At 36.8% G+C, this 13,760-nt stretch overlaps 1 protein-coding gene across 1 annotated transcript in view; it reads right to left on the bottom strand.

Annotated features, from left to right (window-relative positions):
* Nucleotides 1–243: 243 nt before the first annotated feature.
* The window catches only part of LOC115230943 (cadherin-related family member 2-like), a gene marked incomplete at its 5' end in the record, with an annotated part of 30,731 nt that continues 17,214 nt past the window's right edge, over nt 244–13,760 (bottom strand). Inside the window, 4 exons of the mRNA XM_029801046.2 lie at nt 244–551; nt 8,025–8,090; nt 9,295–9,352; nt 11,589–11,629. Of these exons, the coding sequence (XP_029656906.1) occupies nt 308–551; nt 8,025–8,090; nt 9,295–9,352; nt 11,589–11,629 (409 nt within the window). The remainder of the gene's footprint in view (nt 552–8,024; nt 8,091–9,294; nt 9,353–11,588; nt 11,630–13,760) is intronic.

Here is a 13,760-nt window from a genome sequence, read left to right as displayed (position 1 = left end):
ATATATATATATATTCATACATATATATATACATACATATATATATTTATATACATACATATATGTATATATATATATGAATGGGTATATACATACACACACACACACACATATATATATATATATATATATATATGCATATATATGCACAGATATTCACACACAAAATATACACATACAAATGCACGAATATATTTATCCAATATGTGTTTGATTTGGATGAAATGTTCAAAATCAAAAACATTAACTATTGATAGGATTTATTAATTTTCTTTTACATTCACAAGTAAATATAATATTTAGCTTGTTATACTTCAGTAGCTTCAACATCTGATTCATGATCTGAATTACCATAAAGAACTGTAGAATCATTGTTTATCTTGTTCATTTCTGCATCACGTTCTTTGATAACACTGTCCAAATCTGATTTGGAGTTGTCTGCTTGTATTGAATATGTTGTGTCATCATCAAAGTTGTAAAGAGTTTTTGGTGCAGCGTTGATATTTTTATGATACATACCATCAAAATCATTGTTAATGTCAGAGTTCAAACTATAATAATACAAGAAACAAGATGAAAATACGTTAATAAATTAAAACCACAGATGTCATATTTCTCAAACACACACACACTCATATATATATATATATATATATATATATGACAGAATGATGTAAAAATCCAAGGCTGTGAATAGTTTTCAAAACATTTATAAAGAGGTCTTACAGCTGTTTCCAGGATATTTTATATATCTCTTTATCAGAGATGGTGCAAGAAAATGTTTGAGTATTAATTATTGTAGATAAGATATGAAATACAGAGGGAAGTGAAGGAATGAAAATAGAAGTGTGATACGTAAGGATATTGTACTTGCAGTTCCATCATTTAAGCAGAATGGTGTATATATACGTTTCCTGTACCCCATGTGAGTTCCAATAATGTTTATATTTGGTCATTCCAAGCATAGAGTCTTGTAAACTGTGTTATTCGTTCGAGGGTTTTTTTGGAGTGACTTAGAAATTGGGAATGAGTTTGTAAGGTCAAATCAAAAACAGGAAGAGAACTGGAGGTAAAAGAAAAGAAGGGGGTGGGAGATACAACAAATAAGTGAAGAAAGAGGTGTGTTAGCTAGTGGTCAGGATAAAATGTTAGAAGGGAGAAGTGAGGGGGAGAAACAGGAAGAGATGAGAGGGTAAAGAGTAAAAATGTGTGAGGTATGTGAACAGGAGTGGTGTGATAGAGCTACATTAAGGGATGGATATAGAAAATGTAGAGAGAAAGTAAGAGGGTAGGGTGATGTGTAAGTGGGAATTAGTTTTGGTAATAAAATTGAGATGGAATGAAGAATATAAATAATGAAGAATATACGAGGCGTTCAATAAGTAATGCCCCTGACCCAGTTCCCATAGCAGTAGAGCAACGAAACTTGGCACAGTTATTAGTCTTTTTCTACATAGGAACCACCCAGAGTTACGCATTTCTCCCATCGTTTGATGCAGCTCTGGAGACCGTTTTTGTAGAATACCCCAGCTTGGTCCTCCAACCACGACGTGACTTCAGAAATCAAGGCTACATCATCTGGGAAATGCTTTCCTTTCAAAAACTTCATGGCTGAGAAGAGGTGAAAATCAGAGGGTGCAAGGTCAGGAGAGTAGGGGGGGTGGGGGAGGAGTTCATAGCCGCACGTCTGTGCTTCTGATCTGGCGACACACCAGAGCGTTGTCCTGCAGGAGGAGGATGCCTTTGCTGATCTTGCCCCACCTCTTGATTTTGATAGCTTCTCTTAATTTCTTCAAAAGTGAAGCATAATAGGCTCCTATAATTGTGGTACCCTTTGCCAGGAAATCTGTCATCACTACTCCGTCCTGGTCCCAGAAAACTGTGAGCATGACCTTGCCAGTGAAGGGCTGCACCCTTGCCTTCTTTGGAGGTGGTGAGTCACGGTGCTTCCACTGCATTGACTGGGCTTTGGTCTCTGAATCATAGTGATGGACCCAGGTTTCATCCTGTGTAATCAGTCTTTTGAAAAATTTTGACTCATCTTCTTGGCACATCTCCAAATTCATCCTCGAACACTCGACGCGTTCTTGCTTCTGGAAAGGTGTGAGCAACCTGGGAATCCATCTGGCAGACACCTTTTGCATATGCAAATGGTCATGAATGATAGTTTCCACAGACGCGGTACTAATCTTGACCTCATGGGCTATTTGGCGAATAGTTATGCGTCGATCTTCCAAAATGGCAGCCTCAACTTGACGGACAGATGCCTCATCAATGGCAGAAGGGGGCGACCAGATCTGGGAGCTGTTTCCACAGAGTTCCGACCATGTTTAAATTCACGATGCCAGCGTTTTACAAGGTCATATGATGGGGCATCATCACCATAAGTTACTTTCATTTCATCGAAAGTCTCCCATGGTGTGCGTCCTTTCAAATACAAAAACCGGATCACTGCTCGACACTCAACTGGCTCCATTTCACACTTGACTCTGTTCAAACACCTGTAAATCAGAAACTACAATTAGTTCAGAGCTGTAATTTGCCACTTATTCTATAGACATATTAATAATTGCACATGCAAAATTTCAGCTAGATCAACCAACTGCAAGTGGATCAGGAGCATTACTTATTGAACGTCCCTCGTAAGTCAAGTTGCTATAAATAGACATTTCTGATAGGTGAGGAGGAAAAGGAAGAAAGAATTTATATCTTTCAAGATATACACACATACGTATCCACACATATATATAGACATATACATACATTAACAAATATATACGCATACAAACTCTTCACACACATTCATGCATATACACACTCATTCATATCTATTTTGAATATATAAATTCTTGCATATATAAATGCATGCATGCAGACTCACACACGTGTATAATTGTATGTAAGTGTATATGCACACATGCACACACATGGGTGGGCATGTGTACATATATAGGTCTACACATACTCACACTTACATAAAATATATTCATATATACTCACATGTACCTATAATGGTGTGGTTGGCGTTAGGAAGGGCATCCAGCTGTAGAAACACTGCCAGATCAGACTGAAGCCTGGTGCAGCCTCCTGGCTTCCCAGACCCCGGTTGAACTGTCCAACCCATGTTAGCATGGGAAATGGACGATAAACGATGATGATGATGATGATGCATACATACACATATATATACACACATACATACACATACATATAGACATACACATATATACATACACACCTACATACATACATACACACATATAAATACATCCATACATACATACATACATACATACATACATACATACATACATACATACATACATACATACATGCATGCATACATAAATATACTTATATAACTAAATGACTGTGATCCTCAGGTAAGAAATGGGGGTTAGATAAGGATTAGAAATTAAAATGGAGACTTATATGTTTGTTAAGGATTACCTATGGGGTATTGTGGAAATATACTGTGTGGTTATATAGGCTTTTGGATTTGTGGTAGAATTTGAATGTATGAAAAAAGCAATGGTTTCATGTGTTTAGGGCCTTATTATGTTTATCTAGTAGTGTTGAAGAGTTGTGCTCTAATATGTGAAGTGCCTCCTTTAGGCATAACTTGCAGGTTAAGTGTTGACCTTGGTAAGGAAGCCCTGAATCTAATATGGACCATGACAAAGTATGGGTATATTTGTATTTTTGAGATGATGTATGTGACTGGTGAGTGTTGTAGATTTCCTATGTTTATCATATCTAAAAGAATGGAGGGGAGCGGCATATAGTTGTTTAAAATTTATGGTTGATTCTATGTATATGGTTGTAGAATTAAGTAATAGGTTAAGGACAGTGCATTTGTAAATTACATTATATCTTTTACAATGGGCTTACAAAGGGCAGATGGCCTCAGGATGGCAGTTACAAGTGGATGAAATTTGAAGATTGCTTTCAGGAATGGAGGCGGTAACATTGTCAGAGGAGAGGTTAGAGAAGTGGGTTGAAAGGTCTAAACTATTAGTATTATTAATGCTATTATTACTATTATTGTTATTACTACTACTATTGTTATTAAATGCACTATTTGTAAGAATGTTAGAGGTTGTGGTGGTGTTCTGGGTAGTGTCAGTAGGATAGGTTGGGTTGGGTTTCCATGCTGGAGCTGTGTGTGTGTTGAGCATTCGTGTAACTAGAATTATAATTATGTGAGTTTTGAAAGTAGAGAGAAAGTTTTTGTTTATTAGAGGCTGCTATGATAGATTTGTAGTTGGGTGGGGCAGAATAGGATAGTTTCAAGGTGGATCTATTAAAGATAGAATAATATTTATGTTGATGAGGGAAGTTGGAGTCTAGTATTTTAAAGAAGGATTTAGCAAAGTTCTTAACATTATGTGAGAAGGTGGATGTGTACCACAGAATAGATCATCCGTCACATTTTAGGAGTAGTACTATCTAGGTTTTTGGAGGATGGAAGGGGGTGGCAAGGCCTGTTGTTGCTAGCTGTTCTAGTTTTTGACCTAGTGTTAAATGTATGTGTGGGGGTCCAGGTTGTCTAGGTGTGAGATCTTCCAGGGGCTTCTATCAAAGTGTATGTGTGATCAGTTGTGATTGTGATGGTTGGTGTGTCTTTGTGATGTGATATGAGATATATATTGTTTGAGCCTGGTGTTATAGATGGATTTTATTTGTTGGGAGAGGCTGCTAGCAGTGAGTGCTTGATTATAATATGGTGTGTGGTTATTGAAAATTTCCCCAGTGAAAGAGAGGTCAGATATACGAGTCGAGATACCCTTGATTATGTTATCAAAAGGGGATTTGTGGTGATTGGAATGAATGTTTAGGTATTTAAGATATTAGTTAGGTATGTCATAAGGGGAGTATTGGGAGGTTGATATGCTTAGAGTTACATCTAAAAAGTTAGATGTTATATGTATGTATGTATGATGTATGTATGTATGTATGTAGTATGTATGTATGTATGTATGTATGTATGTATACATGCATGCATGCATGTATGTATGATGTATGTATGTATGTATGTATGCATGCATGCATGCATGTATGTATGTAAGTATGTATGTACATATCTATGTATGTATGTATGTTCCACACAGAATTTATTACTACAAGAAGAAGGCTGCAAAATGGCCATAACCATAAGGATGTGAAGTGGTTAAGTAAATATATTTATTGCATATTCCCTGACTTTTTAAGGTATATATATATCTGAAGTATACAGTATTATATATTCATCATGGCTAATCATACCAGGGGTACAACATAGTGTTAAGTAACAATCCAATCATATAACCTCCGCTCATCAGAGGTAGCCAATATGAAATGAAACATGGCAACTACTCTCTATTGTTGGAGGTAAAAGGACACACCCATTTTGCAGTTGTGAAAATATGATGAAACGAACCAGGTAGGGGGATTTAGTCAAGAGTTATGTCCCTTGATACCAAGACATTTTCACGGGGCTGGTTAGGTTGTATAAATTGGTAAGAGTTATCATGAAGTGTTTGTGGGAATTATGTGTGTCTTTCAGGTTTGTTTTCTTGTAGGAATGGGATATGTGTAGTGGTACTGTTTGTATAACTTTTGCAAGGAGTGTAGGCATTCATTACTGTGTTTGCTAATGTGGTTTCTTTCAGTATTGGATAAGATCATGGGGGCTTTATGTGTGTATGCAGTGAATGTAGGAGTACAATGCAAGTGTGTGTGTGAGTTTATATTGGAGGTTGTGGAAAACAGGCTATTTGGTAGGTGTGTACAATACTGGAGCATGCGTGTTTGTATGTGGATGTATTGGTGAGTGAGTATGTAGGTGCATTGGTGAATGCTCTGGTCAAACTCTTTGCCGGACTCCAGAGTATTGGTGGAGAGCTGAGGCTGAGGACTGGTGGTTGTAGTCATGATGGGGCATGCAGGAATGATAGGATGTACTTTCTTTCATGAGGGCAAGGATTTAAATACTTCACTCCTGCTATTGAGGTAAAAGCCTGTGTGCTGGATGCTCTTTAAAATTGCTCTTTTCTCAGTTTGGCATAACCTGCACATCCTGCTGCTATTGAAGTATGGTTTACATTTCTCTAGGATCTTCCACTTTGTTGTACTTTGTCGTACTTACTTTCAAAGATTAAACAGACCTGACCAGGGTTGTTCTGTTGTGGTGTGTCTCTCCAGGATGTTAAAGTAGGACTTGTGGTTGTTAAAGCAGGTTCTGAAGTGGCCTTCAGTTGCTCCTACATACTCTCATATGTCTAGTTGCCCACTTGGTCCTATAGCAGTTTCTTCCATGTTACAGTGGCCATTCTGAGGAAATGCTGTGCTCCCCCTACATGTGTATCCTGCCGCTGTCTCAGGCATGGGCCTACTTACAAAAATCTTTTTTACACTAGGTGCACAGCTAAAGGAAATTTTCAAGGTATGCCTATTGAATATTTTGCTGAATTAATTTGTATGGGGGAAGTATTCATCAACTAAGCTAAGAAAAATCTTACCTACTTGGGTTTTAAAATTTATAGAAAAGGGCAGTGTGAACCACAATACTTTCTGGTGCCACTTTCACTTGGAGGGGTTAGGTTCTGGTGTGTAATTAATTCTATCCTTGAAACTGCTCGCAACCAGTGCCTCATTGTAGTGCAGGGTGGCAGCATCAAAAATCTCTTTGCTTGAAGATAAGCTGGAGATTCTTCTGCTGTCACTCTTTACCAAGTTCTAGCAGAAGGATCTCCAGACCCAACAAGACAGACGCCTTCCAAATAGGCTGTTTTCCATCACCTCCAATATAAAGGCCCACACACATATTGTACCCTTACACACGTGCATACATGCATAAAGCCCCCACAATCTTAATTAATACAGAAGGAAAACACTCTAGCAAACATAGTAATGAATGCCTACACTCCTTGCAAAAGTTATACAAACAGTACCACTACACATATCCCATTTTCACAAGAAAATAAATCTGAAAGACACACACAATTTCCACAAACACTTCATGATAACTCTTTCTGACTTACAGCATAATTAATCCAGTGGCAATGTCTCGGTATCAAGGGACATAACTCTTGACTAAATCCCCTACTTTGTTCGTTTCATCAAATTTTAACAACAATTGCAAACTGGATGTCTTTTCACCTCCAACAATAGAGAACAGTTGCCATATTTCATTACATATCGGCTACCTCTGGTGAGCACAGGGTTATATGATTGGATTGTTACCTCTCTACTATACCCCTGGTGTGAAACCAATTGGTAAGATCAGCCATGATGGTTATATAATACTGTACACTTTGGATAATATAACCACTCATTGACAGATATACAAGTGCATCTTTTCTCTGACTTATGGACTTTTAGATAACTTATGCACATGTATACATACATATATATATATATATATATATATATATATATACAGATGAATATATGCTTTTTTTATATATATATATATATATTGAAGGGCATCCAGCTGTAGAAACATTGCCAAATTAGACTGGAGCCTGGTGCAGCCTTCTGGCTTCCCAGAACCCCGGTCGAACCGTCCAACCCATGCTAGCATGGAGAACGGACGTTAAACGACGATGATGATGATGATGATATATATATACATACGCACACATATATATCAATCAGTATAAGATAGGCTTCCCTACAGTTTCCACCAATCTGATATCACTCACAAGGCATTGGTCAACCTGTGACAGTAGTAGAAGACACTTGCCAAAAGTATCATCCAGCAGGATCAGCCCTAAAAGCACATGGTAGCAAAGCAATCACACAGCTACTTCTGTACTCGTTGCTGATTGATATAATCTAGTATGCTATTACTTGTTTTATTGGCTCTAGAAAGAAGGAATTAACTTTACCTTAGTGATATTTGAACTCAGAACACTGAGATATTAATTTAGTTCCAATAAAACATTCAGCTTCCATCTGTTTTTACCCTTTATCTCATGATAAATAATAGCAAACATTTTGAAACAAACTTTTCATTTTAAAATCTGTTTTGTAAAACATACCTCTCTTTCTCTGGTAAGGGACCACCCATGTCATTTTCATCCAAATTGTTGTATAATGGATTAATCCTGAAAAATATTTATATAAAACACAAATAAATTTTTGGAAGAAAAAGTCCATGGGTTATTGATAAACTAATATGTTTTTTCAGTTTTACTTCACAAAAGATATATTAAAAAAATTCTGAGAAAATTCTTCTTCCTCTTATGTCACTGGCAGTGTAACCATATATTTTTACATTACTGACAGCATAAACAATGTAAACCTATAAAACTTTTCTATTTGGATAATGCAAAATTAATGATATGCACCTTGAAATGGAGTTTTGAGTATTGAACAGTTACTTTTTCTCTGCTAGCTTAGAAATTAGTAGATGTATAAGACAGAAGTTCTACCCCAAAACACACACCTTAATTAGCAACAAATTGCAAGTAAATATTCTATCTGCTTTGAATATTCTTTGGATCCTTCTATTGTGGAATGAATTATTATGAAATCAGGACTTCTAAATGCAGACACTGATGCATGAATAGATAATTTACAGTTGGATGCTTTTCTATTGATAAGTACTCAACAGTGAAAGAGCGTTGGAACCTGTTACAAAGTTATGCTTTCTAAAAGGGACATCTAATTGCTACAACAGATTTTGAGCAGACCTACAAACAGAAAGTTTGTTTTGGTAAAATAAATTATTAGAGTATCGGAATATACTACACACAAGCTTGGAATGCACTGCAAAATTGCAGGCAGCTGGACAAGGAAGGAAGATCCGTCATTCACAAGGCATAAATCTAAAACATTATGGAATAATACATCTGTTTATGCTGCACAAATGCCTTGCAAAGTGTACTTTATTTCCTTGCTACAGTCCAAAGAAACTGATGTTACTCAGAGTTCAATACAACTACAGTGATTGCTGTCTTTAACAGAAAGCTACAAATATGTAGTGGAGAGAACTCAGATTATAGACATGGAAGATATACCACAAAGCATTTTGTTTGATACTTCAACAATTCTACTGATCCTTAATAACAAGTTTCTAATTTGGCTCAAGGCAAGAAAATTCAGGGATAGGGCAAGTGACTTAAAACAATACCGGTACATGACTGGTACTTTATTTTATCAATTCTGGACTGATGAAATGTAAAGATTGATTGTTGTCATAGTTATGAAACCAATTATAACCTACATGTAATTAAATAATAAAATGTTTATAAAAAAAAAACAATAGAGAAGGAGGAAAAGGGGAGAAAGAGAGAAAGAAAAACATACTGTCCATCTGAAAATAAATTGGTTCCAGGATATACATCTTCACTTTTACCAATTGATTCTGCAATGAAATAAATATTAAATCATGACCATATTTTTCTTTGACAGATGAATTTCTTTCTTGCACTGTATACACAAACAAACACAGTTAAGGATACTTAAACCAAATAGAACATACAAAAATAAATTATCGAAAGAAATGCAAAAATGGATGTGAAGTGATCATCAGTTCAACTGTTTGTGTGTGTAAAGAGATGTGACCCAGTGCTTATGGTGTTGCACTCATGATCAGTAGATCATGGGTTCAATTCCCAGACCAGGCAGTACATTGTCTTTCTGGAACAAGACACATCATTTCATGTTGTTACAGTCTACTCAGTTGTAAATGCAACAGAATAGCCAACCGATCAGGGAGAATGTTGGCATGCTTGCCCAGCTAGCATGGTGGCATCATTGAAAAAGCGCTAAAGCAATGTGACCAGTGATGTATAAAACCATCCAATCACTCTGGGTGATACTGTTATACACACACACACACACACATGCAATGGGCTTCCTTCAGTTTCTGTCTACTGAATTGACTAATAAGGTTTTAGTTGACCTGGGGCTACAGCATAGGACACTAGCCCAACACTCTTCAGAGAGGGTCTGAACCTAGGACTAAATGGCTGGCAAGCGAGCTTCTTAAATGTATAACCATGCCAGTGCCCACATAGTCAGGCCTGAACTTAAAAAGAAAGTCCTGATCCATGGAGAAGATTTAAAAACACCTGTATTTGCTGCTGAAGTTCAACACTTATTTAAGATTAGGACATTCAATAAATGATATACAACAATGTGTGTGTGTGTGTGTGTGTCCGTGCGTGAGTATGTGTGCATATGTAACAATCAGACATAAAACAGTATAGACTATATAATGTAGGGCAAGGGCATGTAACACAGTAGAAGCTACAAGGGATATATAAAGCAGTATTCACACTACAAGGAAAAGCTTTTTCCTGGTCAGTGGCAGTGAAACTGTACGTTTTTCTCAACACTCTCATATATCAGGTAAAACACTACTGCATTTAACCCTCTGCCATGACACTCACAACTACTCACTTTGAGGTGTCTATAAACTAGCCATCCTCAGTGCATTTCTTTTCTCCCATAGTAGCTAAAGAAGGTATTATTCTCAATGACTAATATAATAGTTAGTGTTTCATTTACTGAATGTTCTCATCCTAAAAATGTATAATCATCATCATCATTATCATCATCGTTTAACGATGATGATGATGATGATGATGATTATACATTTTTTAGGATGAGAACATTCAGTAAATGATATCTATTAATGGGCATTTTCAAATCTTCTCTAGAAATAGAGATATTTATTAGGAGCAAGATGTTTGCTTTCCAGTCATGTACTTTGGGTTCCCTCCCAATGTATGAAACCTTGAACAAATGCCTTCTACTATAGTTCCAAGCTGACCAGTCATGTACTTTGGATTCCTTCCCACTGTATGACAATTTGAACAAATGCCTTCTACTATAGTTCCAAGCTGACCAAACCCTTGTCGATTGAATTTGGTAGATGGAAACTGAAAGAAGCTTGTAGTAAGTGTGTGCATGCACACAGGTGTGAGTGTGTGTCTTCCCCTTGTTATGTCATCATGTGATGGCTGTAAACAAGTACCATCATCATACATGGGATGTTGTTCATTTCCAATGCCTGAGATGTCACTCAATGGGAATAATGCCATCCTACATAACCTGATTATTTAAGTCAGTGACTAGCTCAGGGCTTACACAACCGGACACTTTCAGCATTTCAGTTATTACCTCAGATGGAATTTCATTCTTTCTGACATTAGAATATTTAACTGCTTAATTAGTATACATCATCCAACATCTGTAGCAGGCCTTTATTGGAGTTCACCGACAGAAGACTTTGACAAATTTTTCGGCTAACAACCTCATTTTGTAACATTTCTGTGCCCTTTTCTTTCATTATAACTGAGGGTAAGTATAGAAGTCTTATTCCAGATGTATTCACTTCAATAACATTTTGATTAAATTCAAATACACCACTTTTTAACCTAGAACACTTTATGCTTTTCATCCTCATGATTCTGAACAATAGCAAGTCTCTCTATCTCAATGCTGAAACACAATGCATAAAAAAAATTTTCAAGGCTAGTGTAAGCTAAAAATTGTTTCCCACAATACAGGACATCTCAAAGGTCAATTTTGCAACCAAAAGGTTGACATTGCATCCATTCCAAACCAAAGGCAGAGACATTAAAACAACTTACGTTTTTTAGTGGTTTTAGCTGCTCTTAATTCCCTGGAATATCTGAAGAGAAATAGAATAAGCAGTGAACAGACAAACAAATATGCCATTGTGTGTGTGTGTGTGAGAGAGAGAGAGAGAGAGAGAGAGAGAGAGAGAGAGAGAGAGAGAGAGAGAGAGAGTATTTTAGTGGAAATGTTTGTTTTCCAACAATAAATGTATTGGGTTGGCAATTAAGTTTCCGCAGTTTTTTTAAATTTAAATTTTTAAAAGCTTTAATAAAAAATAACAACTAATTAATCAATAATGTATTCACACTTGTTGTTTACAACTTCTTCCCAATGTTCAACAAGATTTTCACTACCTCGCTGGTAGAAATCACCTGATTTCAACTTGAAAATTGATCCAGCCAAGCTTTCAATTCTGCCCCAGTATTGAACAAAACTCCATGCATAGCATTTGGAAGAGATTGAAAACTGTTGGTGCTAAATCAGGAGAGTACGATGGGTGTGGCAGCACTTCCCAGCCATGCGTTTGAATGGCTTCTTTGGTCATGTTGAGTCATTCCATCTGCTGAACATAGAGTTCCACATTAACCATTTGGTTCTGTTCAAGCAATTCGTAATGGATAATCTCTTCCCAGTCCCACCATATGCACAACATCGTTTTACGCAGATGAAGATCTTGTTTCACACATGATGTTACTTGTTTACCAGGGCTAAGCCATTCCTTCTGCTGCTTCATATTGATGTACAGACACAATTTTTCATCACCAGTATTATTCGGTAAAGAAATCATTGCTTGTGTCCATGAGTTGAGCGGTGACAAGCAAGCAAACCAGCAGAGATTGTGGCTAATTGATTTTTGTTGTTGTCACTTCGAGCATGCAGAACCCATGCTCCATACTTCTGAAACTTTCCCATCGAATGAAGATGCTTCTCTATAGCAGTGTAGGAGCATTCCATATTCTCTGCCAGTTCCCTTGTCGTTTGACAAGAATTTTCATGCAAAAGTTGGTTTTGCAAAATATGTGGCATAAAAAAGTTCCACAGGTTTCGATTTATGGATCTAAGAAAGGAATCCCAATGCATGCAGCAAACTGGTTGCAGCGAAGGGTCACCATACCACTAAACTACAACTATGCAATGGAATATTTACCTTTGCAAATGCTAGGACATGATGAAGGTCTATCCTGGTTAATACCCAGAAATGGCAAACCATTCAAAGACACAGCAATAGCAACCCTAAGAGCTGAAGGGGAAATTAAACACATAATATGGAACACTGTACGATAGTTATCAATAACCCTGGAGGAGATAAAGCGGTATGCATCAGAAGACAAGTTCATTAATGAGAATAAAACTTTATGGTCAACAAAAGAAAACAAAAAATCATTTCGTAAGAAAAAACAACATGATGTAATCATATTCAACACGTGATGGGGTACTTATGTATGGCTAAAAGGTAGTGATACCTGAGATTCTACAAAAGCGAATGTTGAAAGAATTCCATATTGGACATCCAGAGATCGCAAGGATAAAATTGTTTATGTGCAGCTATGTGTATTGGCCAAAGATGAAGTTGAAAATGTAGTAAAAGACTGCAGAGGATGTATTCTGGCAGCAAAATTGCCTATAGAAAATGGGAGCCTTGCCATAAGTAAAAAGTTCCTGGTCAAGACTACATATCGACTTTGTGGGTCTGTTAAAGGGTTATTACTTCTTAGTCGTAGTTGACAATTTTACAAAATGGCTGGAAATTGTTTAGTGCAAAAGACAAACTGACTCAATTATGATGAATTTTTTGCATGAATTATTCCCAAGATTTGGCATCCCAGATGTAATTGTATCTGATAATGGAACACAATTTGTCCAGTGAATTTAGAAAATTCATTGAAATGTTCATGGAAGAACATAAAACGATAGTGTCTTACCATCCCAGCTCAAATAGACAGGTAGAGCAATTTGTCGACACTTTTAAAAGAGCTTTGAGAAAAGCAAACAAGGAAGTAACAAACAAAGTTGCTTTGCAGCAATTCCTAAGGGTATATAGGGTGGCACCAAACCCCAATACACCAGCAAAAAGCTCACCAGCAGAACTGATGTCCACTAGGAAGGGGAAATCAGTTTTTCATAAACTGTTACCTGGCAAGGAAAGAAAAAGTGCCAGGATAGACACTATCAAAATTTTTCAA

Source organism: Octopus sinensis, unplaced genomic scaffold (genome assembly GCF_006345805.1).
Source record: "Octopus sinensis unplaced genomic scaffold, ASM634580v1 Contig16860, whole genome shotgun sequence".
In the NCBI taxonomy this organism is placed as follows: Eukaryota; Metazoa; Mollusca; class Cephalopoda; order Octopoda; family Octopodidae; genus Octopus; species Octopus sinensis.
This window is presented reverse-complemented; position numbering and strand designations above follow the sequence as displayed.